The 16,970-nt window shown below is 45.6% G+C and overlaps 1 protein-coding gene across 1 annotated transcript in view; it reads right to left on the bottom strand.

Moving 5' to 3' along the window:
* Positions 1-16,970, bottom strand: part of LOC135385681 (ammonium transporter Rh type A-like) — a 55,029-nt gene that overhangs the window by 11,364 nt on the left and 26,695 nt on the right. Inside the window, exons 3-7 of the mRNA XM_064615138.1 lie at positions 7,583-7,733; positions 7,126-7,270; positions 5,558-5,721; positions 5,363-5,500; positions 3,596-3,729 (exon numbers count right to left, since the gene is read on the bottom strand). Coding sequence (XP_064471208.1) covers positions 3,596-3,729; positions 5,363-5,500; positions 5,558-5,721; positions 7,126-7,270; positions 7,583-7,733 — 732 coding nt within the window. The remainder of the gene's footprint in view (positions 1-3,595; positions 3,730-5,362; positions 5,501-5,557; positions 5,722-7,125; positions 7,271-7,582; positions 7,734-16,970) is intronic.

Here is a 16,970-nt window from a genome sequence, read left to right as displayed (position 1 = left end):
CTCGTCCTCTGAAGTCACTCATCCACAGGCTACGTCTGAATGTGGCCTTCACTCCGTCCTATCGATACCAGCTAGGCTGTGAGGCTAGCCCTATGTGCAACGAGTGTGGCGTACTTGCCAACGTTGAGCACATACTCCTCCGCTGCTGGACCTATGTCAACGAGAGGCGTACACTGCAGTCGCAGCTTGCCACCCTTGGCTGCCGCCCCTTCAACTTGTCGACCATCCTCGGCCCTTGGGACACCGCGGCCGACTCCAGGGCGGCCTTACGTCACGTGGTTGACTTCTTTGAGGCGACAGGCTTAAATGACTCACTATGACCCCAGCAGCGCCCTCGGACACTCCCACCACCACGATCACGTCCAGCATCGTCATCGCCACTTCGATCATTCCCGTCATCTTTCATCGTCATCACTGATCATTGTCACCACTCATATTAGACCCCTAGCTATGGGGTAGCGTTCCACTCCTAGAGTGGAAAACCTCCCCACTTCATCATCACAATATATATGTTGTTGTTGTTGGGCGACGGAGGGCCCCCGTGCGGAGCACAAGGGCAATATCTGAAATCGCCTATTGACACGCATGCATTTCCCGTTTCTTATCCTCCTATAGCGAATCAATAATTCAATCAATAATAATCAATAATAATTGCAATACGGTCGTAAATTTTCTGTGACAGGTACATACTGGTATGTAGATGTTATTACAACAAAAATACTAAAAAGGGGATAATTCGACTTATCCCCTTATTGCATACAGAGGTTCAATTGTCCGCTCCCCGTCGGTTATACCAGATCATGCCATCCATGGAATAGTTATGCTACTGGGCGAACGAACGAGTTTATCAACATCTTAATTTGAATTTGAATTTATTCAAGATATGCGAATGTAAATTACACTGGCTATGTACAAGGGATGGCCTAAAAGCAGCAAGACTGCTGCTTGACGAGGGCACACCCCCAAGATGATACTCGGCACAACGGCAGTAAAGTACATATACGCAATCTACACGTGATGACAATACACAATACGATAATGCAATGTAACTTTGAGCAAAAATATTAAGTGAAAGGAAAAAAGAAGAAACCGAAGAATATACAACATGAAAAATAAGTGAGTCAAAGTACAAATGGAAACCATACACTCTAAGCAGATGAAGTCAGGTGACAAACATAGATCGCAGGTCTTTCAATGAGAAGTTCTGTATGTCTAGCCCATGCAGTGTATATTTGTTAAGAAGCGACGAGATATGATACGATACAGTTTGGTCACCATAGGTTGTACGTGATCGAGGCACTTGCCAAAGCCGGGCCTGTCGAGTTTTTTTGGGTAAGATTTTGTTTTAGTTTGAACAGTGATAAGATTAACTGGTTATCATGTCTAACTGCAGTGAGGTAGGCTTTGAGAAGATGATAGTCGTAGTAATGGTCTATTTTCATGATATGGAGGCTACGGAAGATGTCAGCAGTATGCGAAAGAGCTGGTACACAAGCAATATACCGTATTGCACGTTTTTGCTGTAGGAGAAGAGTAGTTAGGTTTTGTTGTGTTGTCGTGCCCCATACGAGATGACAATAGTTGAAGTGAGACATGATTAGGGAATTAAATATTAATAACTTAACAGACTTAGGTAATAAGTATCTGTGCCTACTCAAGACGCCTATCGCTTTGCTTATCTTTCCCTTTAGATAGCTTACATGGGCACCCCAGGAGAGGTGTTCAGAGAAGAACACTCCCAGTATCTTTACAGATTTGACTATTTCAATAGCCTCATCTCCCAGGGAAATGTTAAGCGAGTGGTGTTCTGGCTTATTTCTCGGCCTGTAAAGTATTGCCTTTGTTTTAGCCGCATTTATGATTAAACGATTTTTTGCGCACCAAGTGCCGATATCTGCCAGAGCTCTGTTCGCCTTCCTAATAAGGTCGTCGTTAATGCTTCATATTTCTTCATCTTCAGTCAGTTGAGCCAACACGACGACCACGTGGTGGCACTAAAAAAAGAAAAAAAAAATATTCATCTGCACCCGGACGATGGTGCTTCTTTTCGTAGCTTCTGGCAGCAGGTGAGGTTCACGATTTGGCTCGCGTCCAGACTCATGTGAATGTGCCCCACATAAGCTTCGGTGGCCAGCAACTATGAAATATACATACGGCATCCGTAAGCTGCTTCAACTGAAACGCTGTCGAAAGAACCGGTATACACCACACATTGTTTTCCTTTTCCATGTTCACCTGAGGCGGTAGGTGTGCAAGAGTAATCGGTCGGGACTTCGTAACGGAAGCTCATATTGTGGTGAGGAGGAGGCGGTGTTATACGGATGGACACAACGTAACAAATCCTACAAAATACTCTCCCTTTCCCTAAAAAACATATTCTATGCGATAAAAAAGAAAAGAAACGCTCAAATATGTTATTGCTTTTGGCACTTTGCCACTATACGAACGACGCTACATGTTTGGACGTTTGCGAGCATTTATATAATGTTCGGCACAGAATATCTTTAATGCAAAATACCGTCCAATACATTAGCTTTGCCCTGACAAAGCTGGTTTACCCACGTAGCGACAACGAACCAACGCACGATGTACAGCTTGTCATACTTGTCTGGAATCGACTGCTTGCGGTTTATCCTGTCTGAAATTTACAGGTGTTGTTAGAATGTTTCTTCCGATTGGCAACACGACATTCCAACTAGGTGCTCTTTGGGGAGTGTAGACCCAACGCTGTCATACCGGCTGCCTGCAAAGCTTCCTCGTCCCCTGAAGTCGCTCATCCACAGGCTACGTGTGAACGTGGCCTTCACTCCGTTCTATCGCTACAAGCTAAGCTGTGAGGCTAGCCCTATTTGCACCGAGTGTGGCGTACTTGCCAACGTATAGCACATACCCCTCCGCTGTCGGACTTATATCAACGAGAGGCGTACACTGCAATCACATCTTGCCACCCTTGGCTGCCGCTCCTTCAACTTGTCGAGCATCCTCGGCCCTTGGGACACCGGGGCTCACTCCAGGGCGGCCTTACGTCATGTACTTGTAGTTGGCTTTTTTGAGGCGACAGGCCTAAAGAACTCATTGTGACCCCAACAGCGCTCTCGGACATTCCCACCATCACGATCACGATCAGGATCGCCATCGCCGCTCCGATCATCCCCGTCATCTCTCATCGTCATCGCTCATCATGGTCACCACCCATATTAGACCCCTAGCTATGGGGTAGCGTTCCACTCCTAGAGTGGAACCCCCCCCCCCCCCCCACTTCATCATCAGAATATATCTGTTGTTGTTGTCGTCTTCCGACTAATAGACACGTACGGCATACTCAGTATACGTGTTTATTAGTCGAAACAAACAATCTTGCAACACCTAGTCGAGATTTTAGCCGGATAAACCGCAAGCTGTCGATTCCAGGCAAGTATGTCGCGAGCTGTACACTGTGTGGTTTACTGAAACATCCTCTCAAAGGGATGAGTCCTAGAAGTCTAACATGTGGCAACTGCATTACGGTCGATCCGCCTCGTACATGATGCTGTTTACCAGATGGTACGGTTATTCCATACTAAAATCATAGGCAAATGAAGCAATGCTATCTTACCTGTAGTTGTATTCTTTCTCCGTAGCTTTAGTCGCAACGATGGCGCTAACGAGCCCAGCCAGAACTCCAGGTAGCCCGTGAAGATTGTGGACGCCGCAGGTGTCATGGAGGCGGAAACGACGTGTTAATAGCGGCTGAAACACCAGGAAAAAATGTCACGGAGCTGTAACCGGGTTGTAGGACGTACCACTTGTGGCATACACTTATTTTCTGAAAATGTTCATTTATCTGTGTCAAGATGCGGCAGCTGAGCTATGATTCGTGGTTGAAACGCGCACTTTATGTGACAGGTAACACGTGTCCTTGTCCTACGGTCCAGGACAAGCAGACATAGTATCTTGTCCAACATACCGTCGCAGGTATACCCTCGCTATATTCCTTTCACGAACGTTCCTTTTGACCAAGGTTAAATCTCTTTCCTGTTATACTCGTAATTTGGTTTTGAGGACTGGCATTGACGGGTCATCATACAGCTCGGTGGTGCATTTGAATGACTGCGGATAAAGTGGTACACACACAACCACACGCACGCACAGACAGACAGATGATGCTGATGAGATCGATACAAAACACTCTCAGAAAGGTGTGGTAGGTGAACCGTGTCTTAAACGAAATCGAACCAGTCTTGAAATGCGCATGAACACAATCAAATTTTATACCCAGAAACGTTAAAACATAAGAAGGCATGAATCGTGCAAAACGTTCTGAAACGTTGGAAGAGAGAGAGGGAAAGGATCAGAAAGAACGTTTAAACTTTTGTCGTCAACAATTTCTTCCTCACGTTTTATGGCCTTGATCCACCACGAGATCCAGGACGAGACGAACTATACGCAATAATGCGTAGCCAGTATCTTTTTGACGTCGTCCTCAAGGACTTCACTCGTTTTCGAATCATGAGGTCTACAGGTACGATGCGGAAACAAAGCAGCTGTCGTCACATTGCATGAGCCCACAGTCATCGAGACCGAAGAGGACCCGGTAAGTGAAGTACGCGTCAAAAACCAAGTTTATTTTTTCAAACCAAATGCATTATGCACCGAGATTTGTCCCACGCGGTCAAGCATTAAACGCACACTGATACTGCGACGTTCTGAGGCGACTCAGAGGGTACGTTCCTTGTAGAAGGACGGAACTGTGGCACATGCTTCAGCCGGTTGCACCACCTCCCGTTCGCAGCGCCTTAAAAATGCACTGAGCATGTAACTAGGACACTCACACACACACACACACACATACTTTGGATGGAGAGCAACAACACCGTGCTTTGACACTTCCTTTTGACCCCAAAACAGAAACTGATAGCCTTTCGTATCTTGTTATCAAGGTAGTGTTGATTAGCCCGACCTAGCGCGTTTATCCGCTTTTGACCCGTGGTAAGACACAGTCGCTACATCTAGTTACACCCTGTGGGTGAGCCAGTGGCGGATCATCCAGACCATCGGTTGGGGGCGGAGGGGGGGGGGTTCTTTGTCGACGTGCGTATTGGGGGAGGGGAGTACCGCCGGATCATCTACTGGGGTGAGCTTCGTTTCATACCACGTTCAGAGCCGTCGTTCAAAATGTGTTCGCCGTAACTCAAGGGCCAGCGTACGCAACAATAGCGTAGCTTGTATTCTGGGATTTCAGGTAAGTCCATCGAACACAATACGTTGGTGCTCGAGCGATACTCTTAAGCCGAGTACGAAAAGTATGTCTTCCGCACCATACAGAAGTGAAATTATCTTGTCCGACAGAAAACCACGAAACATGACCATATGAAAAACTTACGCCCAGATACTTGAATCCCAGCACAGAAATACAGCCGGCTGCAAAGCCAATTATGAAGGCACCGTACGGCTGAACCATCATGTTTGCCACTGCACCCATGGCAACGCCTCCAGCTAAAGTGGAGTTCTGCACATGTGCCTGCAGCGGAATTCCATTGATAAGTACACGAAATGTTAAAGGATATGTAAAACGAACCATCCTGAAGCGGTTTTTCGGGTTTGTAAGCGATGACATGGCGAAGGCAGCAATGGTGCTAGCTAGTAGAGCGAGGAAGGTGTTGAGAACAGCCCGGTGTCGTGCGTCACCTTGGGCACCGACCGCGTTGAAACTCGGCCAGAAGAGCCACAGGAACAGAGTTCCTACAAAAAACATGGTTATCAAATCAACGTAACGCGGCCCGTTGTATTACAGTACAAGAGGTATATACGTGCAATTGTAGTCCACGGAAAGGTGAATTACTGCAAATTCCGCTGGTCGTTGTAGTGCATAGGAGATTACACTGGTTCGAGTGTCCATGTTACGCTGGTACCTTCAGTGCAAAGTGCGCCCCGTTTCATTTGGGCGTTCTGTTCGTTCTTCGTACTTTTCTACACACGCTTCCACACCGTGTGCTGCACGTAAACGACCAGCGGAATTCGCCAACAACAACTTTATTTTCAGAAGGAGAGTGGGGAGGTGCGAGACCGGGAATTCGCCGTTAGTGCAAGCGACTAGGCTTCCTTGGATGTTTCCGAATTATATGCTACGGACTGTCGATCGGCCCATGTATACCCGCTCTGGCTTGCATGTTTTTCGTTCAAGCGCGACGTCTTGAAGCGCGCGATGAAGTGGGGACGTTTTCCACTCTATAGGAGTGGAACGCTACCACATAGCAGTCTAATATGAGTGATAACGGTGATGACGAGAGATAACGATGATCGGAGTGGCGATGGCGATCGTGGTTGTGATGGTGAGCGTGGGAATATCCGAAGGCGCTGTCGGGGTCACAATGAGTCCTTTAGGCCAGTCGTTTAGAAAGAACCAGCTACATGACGTAAGGCCGCCCTGGAGTGGGCCGCGGTGTCCCAGTAAGGACAGAGAGACGGTGCTACAAATTGAAGAAATCAATGAAATTAATAGAAACCCAATGGTTCCGGTGGCGTCGTCAGTGTTCTTCCCCCAATAGCAATGGGGTAGCATTCTGCTCAATGAGCGGAAGTCATCCCCATATCATCGTCATCATGTATTTCTCTCTCTCTCTCTGTGTTCTTTTTAAAGGCCGCATTATTTGTGCTCGCTTGGAGACATTACATGATAGTGGTGCCTATACAGTCTCTATATAAGTAGTACTGTAGTAGTGCCTATAATAATCGACTTTTTTAGTCCATGGAGGTGTACATACGGTCCTCGTCGCGTTGCTCTTGAAATGGGAGTGTCCGGGCGCGCGGTAGCCCCATTCCCAGAGACGGAATTCGGATATTCGGAGGACGGAATTCATTCGGATAAAAACCACAAATGACTTCCTCCGATTGGGAGTTGTGAATACTGCTGCTCATTAACATGTGTAACAGACGGCATCAGACAGTATACGCATTGTCCAACATGAGGGGTGACAACGCGCAACAATAGAAAATAAACGAAACGAAGAACAGCTAAGAGAAAACGAAAACATTGAAGCCTTCTCCAGTACGTCCTTCGTAGACGAGTGGCACACGGATTATTCATGCGTCATTCCAATTTGTCCAAAAATTGGTAAGTTTTGTTTTAATAACAATATTGAATACCTATAACGCCGAAGACATTTGAGTTGTAGGAGGAGCAGTCCTTGCTGTGATCTTTGTGATCCTTTGAATACAGCACAAGAGCGACGGCCAAACCAAAGTAAGCACCAAATGTGTGTAGCACAATGGAACCACCTAAGTCGGACACCTGAAATAGAAAAGTAAAACGTGTATGGCATTCTACACAGCGTCATGTATCTGGTGCAGCAGTCGAACCTTCCTGTTATAGTGTACTCGAAAGCGTTCCGCGCTTTATTCGAACTATTAATAACCTAATTATTATGTGGCAGTAGCGAATCACTACTCGTATAGAGCACCTTCTTTGATACACCTGGATGCTCTTGTACTTGCAGCAAATGGTACTTCATACTTTTTGAAGCTCAAGGGAAGGTACTACTCGGCAGTATAGTATCACATTTATAATGACAGTTCATTAAGGCGATAGTCGTGCTCTACTTACGATTAGCTTATTGATCGCCAAGTGTTCGTTGCAGCAGAAAATAACAGTCTCAATGATGGCCATGACGAGCAGTTGCACAGCGCTTGTCTTGCCCAGGACAGCTCCGAATGAAATTAGAACAGATGCCGCCGCGAACTCCGCGCCGGTTATACTGGGCAGGGAAAAAAGTACATTGAATAGCAACTTGGAGTGGTTGGATAACGAACGAGATCGTAGAATGTCTTTACTCCACGGTTTGATGAGGAGTATACCACCAGGCGTATATACCATCCAGACTAACGGCATCCAGATGGCTACGACGTAAGAATATGCGAGAGCTGTTCGGAATCTTGCAGTCATCTGGAACACTAGTGATTTTTCACGATGTCAGGTAACCGAGGTTCATCAAAGCTAAAGCTTCAGATCGGGAGCAACTGCTATTTTTCAGAGAGAGTTTTAATTCTTCACCTATACGACTTTACCTCTAATGGGTTGTTGGTTATGTAGTCCTCAGGGTACAAAATAAGTAAATGTAATTGATAATCATGACCCCTATTTGCTACTAATCAACTTCGACTTCCATTGCGTACCCCGCACAACAACAATAACCATTAAGTTATGAGTGACGATGTCATGAGGTGTTTCCTCACTCAAGCTGCGGCACCCGCTCGAGTCTCGTGTATTCTTACACACATAAATATGTGAATTTGTATATCGAAAGTATAGTTTTAACTGAAACTCCAAACGGAACACTCACTCGACATTCCTACTTTGTTTTGTTGCGTTTGTGTTGTAAAAACTGAGCCGTCATGTTCTGAGGATGACATCATTCATGCTATGTAGGAGCAATCAATAGCATTTGCGCTATTATATAGAAAACACTAACGCCTCGGCTTTTCGCTTGTCTTTCGTTCTTTTTTTACCATGGGTTCTGCTTAGGAGGCAGTAACCTGATGCAATAAAAGTTTCACTTTAGCGCAGGCCTATAAATGGCACGTGAGCCGGCGTGCACTGGTGCTTAGCACCACACAGGGGATGGCGCGGGGGATGGGTGGATGCCGCATCTTGCGCTTATGCATTCCGCGTAGGCCTTAAAAAACCTCAAATGCTGGCAAATAGTCGCTTGCACGAACGTCTTGATGTGTCTAATAATATACCCCTTGGGTGCTCTAAAGATAAACAGCATTTGCGAGGTCGTAAGAAGATGAGATTTCTTTGATGAACATTCGTGGTACACAGATATCCACCGAATGTGAGAAGACTCTTGTGCAACATGTCCCCACTGCGTCTGGGATCATACAGAATGGCATGTGTAACCAATCATTTCCCACGGAAAACCACAACCGCTGAAGCTACCAGACCGTCTGGGTCAGTTCAAACAGTTTGGGCTCCGATTGTAAGGGTGTTGTAAACTCATATACTCCAGAAATGCGTGCAGGCGCCGGCCCGAGCATATAAATCAGCTTGTCTGTTCGGTACGATCCTTGTTACAGTGCATAGATATGGATATCTGCTGTACTACGGTGCTTTCAGCAGGGAACAGATGACTCAGTAGGCACGCTGTTTTCAACTCATCCGTTGGGTTCGAACCCGGCCGAGGACGCCGGCAACTTGGTGGCGGGGTACAAGTTGCTTACACACGCCGTCTTCCGCGAGGGACGTTAAATACGGGGTGCCGTGTGATGAGCTTTCATCGCACGTTAAAGAACCCTCAGGTGGGCAAAAGCAATCCACAGACCGACCGCTGTGGCGTCGCTCATGATCTCAGTTGTCTCGCGACGTAAACACCCAATTATTATTATTAACTCATCCGTTCGTGATCTGTCGGTCTGAGGCTAACGACAAATGACTAATGCTGACAATGTCATCTGGGGGCAACACAGACATTTACCTCCAGAGATAGCCCACCAGTTTAGTGCCCAATCGAAAACTGCCGTTACTGCTCGAAATGTGATCGAGTTTCAGGAAATATGTGTGCGAACTGGAGCATTCTAAATGCGCGATTGTCTTGGAAGTGCACTACAGGTACCAGCTCCGGTGGCGCAGCGGTAACGCGTGCGCTTGGAGACTGGGAGGTCCGTGGTTCGAATCCGCGGGCCGGCTGTGCCGTCTGGGGTTTTTCCTGGGTTTCCCTCAGATGTGTAATAGGTGTATGCCGGCACAGTTCCCCTGAAGTCGGCCCATGGACGCAGCTATCCTCCCCCCGAGCGGATTCCGCTCGGTCTTCCACTTCACCCTCTCCTCTCCTCCTCTCCACCACCTTTCCCTTCCCGAGAAACATGCCGCCTAATCAGGCAGGCAGACCTCTCGGGTTCCTCCCAACGACACTCCTCCTCCTCCTCCTCCTCCTGCACTACAGGTTTCCCCACTCATTTTAATCGTCACTCAATTTAATCCAAGCGCTACCCAATTTAATCCAGTGCTGAACCAAATTAATTCAGACACCAACCAATTTAATCCAAGCGCTACCGAACTAAATCCAAGAAACACATGCAAATGCATTCCGTATGTATTCAGTCATGTCATGACTGAGACTTTCATGATTTCGCCAATGTATCGTGAGTTTATGACTACCGATTCAACAACCCCTGGGTTTTGCAGTGTCATACGGTGTTTTATGACTGCCTTTTGTCAATATGACACTTTATGATTATTTTCATGATATGCGCCATGAATCAATTTTGCGGGACTATTGCTGCTTCAAACAGTGTCATGCAGTGTTTTGTGACCACCGACAGTCATTATGACATTCCATGACTATTTTCATGATATGCGCCATGAATCAATTTTATGGGACTATTGCTGCTAAAACAGTTTCATGCGGTGTTTTATGACTGCTTTCTGTCATTATGACATTTAATGACTATTTTCATGATATGTGCCATGAATCAATTTTACGGGACTATTGCTGCTTCAAGCAGTGCCATGCAGTCTTTTGTGACCACCGACAGTCATTATGACATTCCATGATTATTTTCATGATATGCGCCATGAATCAATTTTGTGGGACTATTGCTGCTTAAAACAGTGTCGTGCGGTGTTTTCTGACTGCTTTCTGTCATTATGACATTTAATGACTGTTTTCATGATATGTACCGTGAATCGATTCTATGGGACTACCGGTGCTTCAAACAGTGTCGTGCAGTGTTTTACTACTACCGATGGTCAGTACGACATTATATAACTATTTTGATGATATGTGCCATGAATCAATTTTATGGGACTACCGCTACTCCGAACAGTGTCATGCAATGTTCTATGACCACCGACAGTCATTATGACATTCCATGAATATGTCATGGTATGTGCCATGAATCAGTTTTTGTGTGACCACCGTTGCTTCAAACAGTCATATAGTGTTTTATGACTATGATGGTCATTATGATATTTCATGACTATTTTCATGATATGTTTTATGAATCGATTTTATGGGACTACCGCTGCTTCAAACAGTGTCATACAGTGTTTTATGACTACTGACGGTCATTTTGACATTCTATGACTATTTTCATGACATGTTCCATGAATCAATTTTATAGGACTACCAGTGTTTCAAACAGTGTCATGGAGTGTTTTATGACCACCGTTGGTTATTATGCCATTAATGACTATTTTCATGATATGTGTCATGAATCCATTTTATGGGACTGCCACTGTTTCAAACAGTGTCATACATGTTTTATGACTTCTCGCTGTCATTATTACATTTCATGACTATTTTCACGATATGTACCATGAATCAATTTTCTGGGACTACCGCTGCTTTAAGCAGCGTCATAGTGCTGTGTTTTGGAGACTACAGACGGCCATTATGACTTTACATGGCCATTTCCACTATATGTGGCATGAACCGACATTATTTTATTTCATTTCCTTAAAGTGCAGCTCCGCTGCTGTTCCGAAAGTATGAAGACGTTGTGATATTCAGAACCGTGGTCCCAATTTCATTCATAAACGCACATTGCTTTCCAAATTTCCATACTCCTTCGTGAGAAATTTGAGAAAAACTACCGGGCGGCGGTTCCACTTGTGACGTCATACTTGGAACTGCGCGGATTGGATAGCCACACCTAGCCAGCTCTGCCTGGCAACCAGTTTGTGACCAGCTCCCGTGGCTCAGTGGTTAGCGTGCTAGCCATGTCACGTCGAGACTGGGAGGTACCCGGGTTCGAATCCCGGTGCCGGCTGCGCTGTCTGGGGTTTTTCCTGGGTTTTCCTCAGACGCTTTCAGACATATGTCGGCACAGTTCCCCTAGAAGTCGGCCCAGGACGCACATTTCCCCAGGGCGTCAGTCGTGACGTTGCCCATATACGTGAGGCCGACAACGGCAAGCCCTTTCAACATCACCACCACCACCAACCAGTTTGTGTTTACACTCCGTCATGGCCGCTGTATCGTGCTGAAATAGCTGTCACGAGCTATCGGGGACCATCGCACCGTTTTATCATGTTTCTTATAAGGAATACTTCGTCTTCGAGCACATTCTCGTTCCCAATAGCTTTGGTGGTGCTTTCTGCACGCGCAGCAAGTACGCGCATAGTGCGCTGCCAAAGCTATTGAGAATGCGTAAGTGTACGTCACACGTTAGGTGTTAGGTCTTGTTGGTAGCATGAAGCACAGTGCGGGCACAGAATGTCCGCTCACGACGGCCGTCGTTGCACAACGAGGCCATCCTGTAAGGCTTGTTAAAGAAGACCGGCAAAACTATCTTTGAGGCTATTAACGACAGCAATTATCACGGAACACACCCAAAACATTCACCTTCGCCCATAGATCTCCGCCATCGCATCGACGATTTGGCGTCAGCCAAGCCACGAGCGCGGCTAAGCCAGGACGAAGCCGGGATTGGTCAGGGTTTGCCGACCACAGGACCACCGTGCCAGGGAAGTTTAAAAAATTGTTTTCTTAAAAACTACAAAGTACAAACAAATGGGTGAAAGTTTTTCACATGTATGCTCCCTGTCCGGAAACGAACGCACAGCCCAAGCATGGCACCATTCTGTCGCAGTCGAAAATCGGCGGAGCTGAGCTTTAAAGACCCTTTACGTAAAGGCGTTACATAAGGGGGAGAAGGAACGCAAAATATAAATTTTTAGACAAGTTCGAGTGTTACAATCAAAATAATATTTTCTCGAGTGCTATCTGAAAGCTACCAAGATCTGACAGTGCGACAACATCTGCTGGCAAGTCGTTCCATTCGCTAATACCTAGCCACCAGTGTGGAGTATTTATGTGTGTCTGTGTAACTTAATTTTGATTCTAGCTTGTAAGGATGGTCTACACCACGAGAGAAAAAATGAGCAGGGGTAACATATGAACCAGAATGATATAATTTATATATAAGAACAAGCCTAGCTATTTACGTCTCACTGCCAATAACGGAATTTTATACCGCCTTTTAATCTCGGACATACTTGCTGTGCTACCACGTATAGTAAAAATGACCCTCGTAGCATTGTTCAGAACAAGCTCTAGCCTATCACACCTGATAACGTTCGCATACCGGCTGCGTATTCAATTTTGGACAGTACCAACGTGTTATGCTACTACCGCTGCGTCAAACAGTGTCATATAGAGTTTTATGATTACTGACGATCATTATGACATTCCATGATATTTACATGATATCTATCATGACCGATTCGATGCAACTCTGCTGCTTCACATCATGCTATACAGTGTTTTATGACTATCTACGAATACCTTAGTGACCATCGGTATTCATAAAACTGCATGACACTGCGTGAAGCTAAAGTATCTGCATAAAGTCGAGTCATGACCCGTATCATGAAAATAGTCAGAGAATGTGAATATGGCCGTGTTTGTAGTGCCACAAATTGATCCAGGGCACATATCATGAAAGTAATCATGAAATGTTATAATGACCGTCAGTAGTGACAAAACACTGTATGACACCGTGTGAAGTAGCGCTAGTCCCATAATGTCGGTTCATGGCACATGTCATGAAGATAGTCATGGAACGTCATAATGACCCTCGGAAGCCATAAAACACTGTATGACACTGTTTGAAGCTGTGGTAGTCCCATAACATCGATTCGTAGCACATATCATAAAAATAGTCATGGAATGTCATAACGACCGTCGGTGGTCACGAACCGCTGCATGACACACGTTGAAACACCGGTAGCACAATGAAATCGATTAATGGCACATATAAAATAGTCATTATGACGAAGGAGCGGTAGTCCCATAAGATCGATTCATGGCACATGTCATGAAAATAGTCATGGAATGTCGTAACGACCGTCGCTAGTCATAAAACACTGTGGCGCTGCTGAAACAGCGGTAGTCCCATAACATCGATTCATGCCACATATCATGAAAATAGTCATCGAATGTCATAACGACCGTCGGTGGTCACGAACCGCTGCATGACACACTTTGAAACACCGTTAGCACAATGAAATCGATTCATGGCACATATAAAATAGTCATTATGACGAAGGAGCGGTAGTCCCATAAGATCGATTCAGCGCACATGTCATGAAATACTCATTGAAGGTCGTAATGACCGTCGGTAGCCATAAACACTGTGTGACAGTGTGTGAAAGAGCGATAGTTCCATAACATCAATTCATGGCACATATCGTAAAAATAGTCATTGAAAGTCATAATGACCGTCGGCAGTCATAAAACACTGTACGACACTGTTTGAAAGAGCGGTAGCACCATAAGGTCGATTCATGGCATATATCATGAAAATAGTCATGAAATGTAATAATGACCGTCGGTGGTCACAAACCACTGTATGACACTGTTTGAAGTAGCGGCAGTCCCATAAAATTGATTCATGGCACATATCATGAAAATAGTCATGAAACGTCATAATGACCGTCGGCAGTCACAAATCACTGGGTGACACTGTTTGAAGCAGTGGTAGTCCCATAAAATCGATTCATGGCACATATCATGAAAATAGTCATGGAATGTCAAAATGACAAAAAGCAGTCATAAAACACGGCATGACACTGCAAAATCCAGGGGTTGTTGAATAAGTAGTCATGCATGAACTCATGATACGAGGGGCGTTCAAGTCAAACCGGGACTTTTCATTTTTCGCAAAAGTAAAATGAACTTAGAGGCGAGAAATTGGTTTTATTTTTCAAAGTAACCTCCAGCTGCACTAATGCACTTGTCCCAGCGTTTCACGAGGTCTTGGATGGCAGCAGTGTAGAAATCCTTACCGGCGCGTAGCAGCCATGATCGGACCGTATTCTTGACCTCGTCGTCGCAGCTGAAGTGGCAGCCCCCAAGGAACGCCTTCAGTGGACCGAAGAGATGGAAATGGCTGGGGGCGAGGTCTGGACTGTAAGGGGGATGTGGCAGCAACTCCCAGCCAAGTTCCTCTAAGGTGCCTGTCGTGAGATGTGCGGTATGCGGACGTGCATTGTCCTGTAGGAGGAGGACTCCTTTGGTGATGAGGCACGGCTTTCCGAAACTGGAGGTGTTCATGAATGATAGTGTTCAACGTTCCCACAGAAAGGTCCGTCTTTCGAGCCAGTTCTAGACATGTTATCATGTTGGCTGTTCAAGTTTACAAGTTGGATGTTCTCAGGAACTCTGACACTGGGCTCTGAGCCGCCCCGGCCGGGATCGTCCTGCACTGATGTACGGCCGTCTCGGAACCGTTTGCACCACTCCAACGCTTTGCTGCGGCTAAGTGCTAAGTGTATCGTGGCCATACTGAGCCTGAAGTCTTATGTGAATTTCAGATGACTTTACGCCTTCATTCACGAGAAACTTCATGACGATTCGCTGTTCGATGTGTGCGCTCACCTCGTTGTCGGCCATCTTGTCCAGCACGTGTCTTCTGTTTTGCACAAACTTTGGACCACCACGTGGTGAACGCGGAGGCCTGCCGCGTGTGAAAATGACGAAAAAGAAGTAGCGCGCGAGCCATTTGTACACTCAGGAGACAGAAAGTCCCGGTTTGACACCCCTTGAACACCCCTCGTACATTGGCAAAATCATGAAAGTCGCAGTCATGACATGACTGAATACACAGTCGTACACAATTGGATTAAATTGGATAGCGCTTGGATTAAATTGGTTGGTGCCTGGATTAATTTGGTTCACCACTGGATTAAAATGAGCGGGAAAACCTATAGAACGTCAGCCAAGTGGCTTTCGTCGTCGTCCTATGAGACGAATAGGACATCGTCCTATATACAGGGTGTCCCAGAAAACGTGTCATTGAATTCTAATAAAAAAACTACGCCACCTAGATGCGGTCAACGGCATTTGTTCTTAATAGGTTTTTGCCACCTCCTGATGTGAATGTCGTGTAACGTAAGTTTAATTATGCAAAGTTTTGCGAACTGAAGTAGGTAATTTACCAAGTAAATGCCATTTTTTTACCCCACCAATATGAAAAGCGTGTCTAATTTACTCAAATTAATGATAATTGAAAGGGATAGTCAGGAGCTATCCCGTCGGAAAAAATAGCAATTTGGAGAATAAAAAAGAGCACTTCTCACATTTCAGACGAACACGAGATGCCAAGCGCGCACAGTAAACTTTTTACACTTTTTTGGTGTAAATGGCTTGTCCCATGGCGCACACCTTTTTGGTGTTGCCTTTACACTCGGATGAAGGGTGTTTTCTAAAACACCCTTTAATTAAGTGCATTCCTAAAAAAACGCTCTCGTAATGGGCGTTTAAAAAACACCCTTAAAAGGGGAGTATTCTATTCAAGACACCTTTTAGAATGGCATTGTTTTCTTGAACTAGTGTAATACAAGTTTCCGCGGCAGCATGCCGAGACATACAGTTCGACGTTCTTGCTTCTATGGCAAGCACCACCCTGAACACGGCAGTCTTGCAGCCGTGGTTCCACCGTAGAACCTAAACCAGAGCGCAATGCGTCACAGGCACGCCACGTTAGCTTGGTAACGTGTGGGACCAACGCGAGTGCCGAGGTTTGAAGGGACCTGGGCACCCTCAGTAGCCTATATTGGCGTATCGGATGGATCATATACTGAAATACAGTTTGTTGGGGAACGTTCGTTAAATGTGATGGGGCGGGAAACGTTTGTAACGGTGACGAGGAATGCATTTTTGCAACTCGTACCTATACGCTTGCAACGTGTCAAAGATATCAGCTAAATTCCTGACATCCTTCCATGTCACATACTGTATTTTTAACTCAGGTTATCATCTGTAATGTGATTACTTGCTGAGCAGAGCTGTGAAACCAGCATAATTTTTCTCTCACGAATTGAAACACCGTTTTTGACACCATGTTCCTAGTTCAAATGGGGTGTAAAAAAGGTGTATTGGAAGTAAACACCTGTTTCAACACCCCACTTTACACCATCGACATTGGATAAAATGTGGTGTATGTCGATATTATATCTTCTTTAGTAATGCTCTTCTTGCACCCTTTGT

Source organism: Ornithodoros turicata, chromosome 2 (assembly GCF_037126465.1).
Source record: "Ornithodoros turicata isolate Travis chromosome 2, ASM3712646v1, whole genome shotgun sequence".
NCBI classification, from domain to species: Eukaryota; Metazoa; Arthropoda; class Arachnida; order Ixodida; family Argasidae; genus Ornithodoros; species Ornithodoros turicata.
This window is presented reverse-complemented; position numbering and strand designations above follow the sequence as displayed.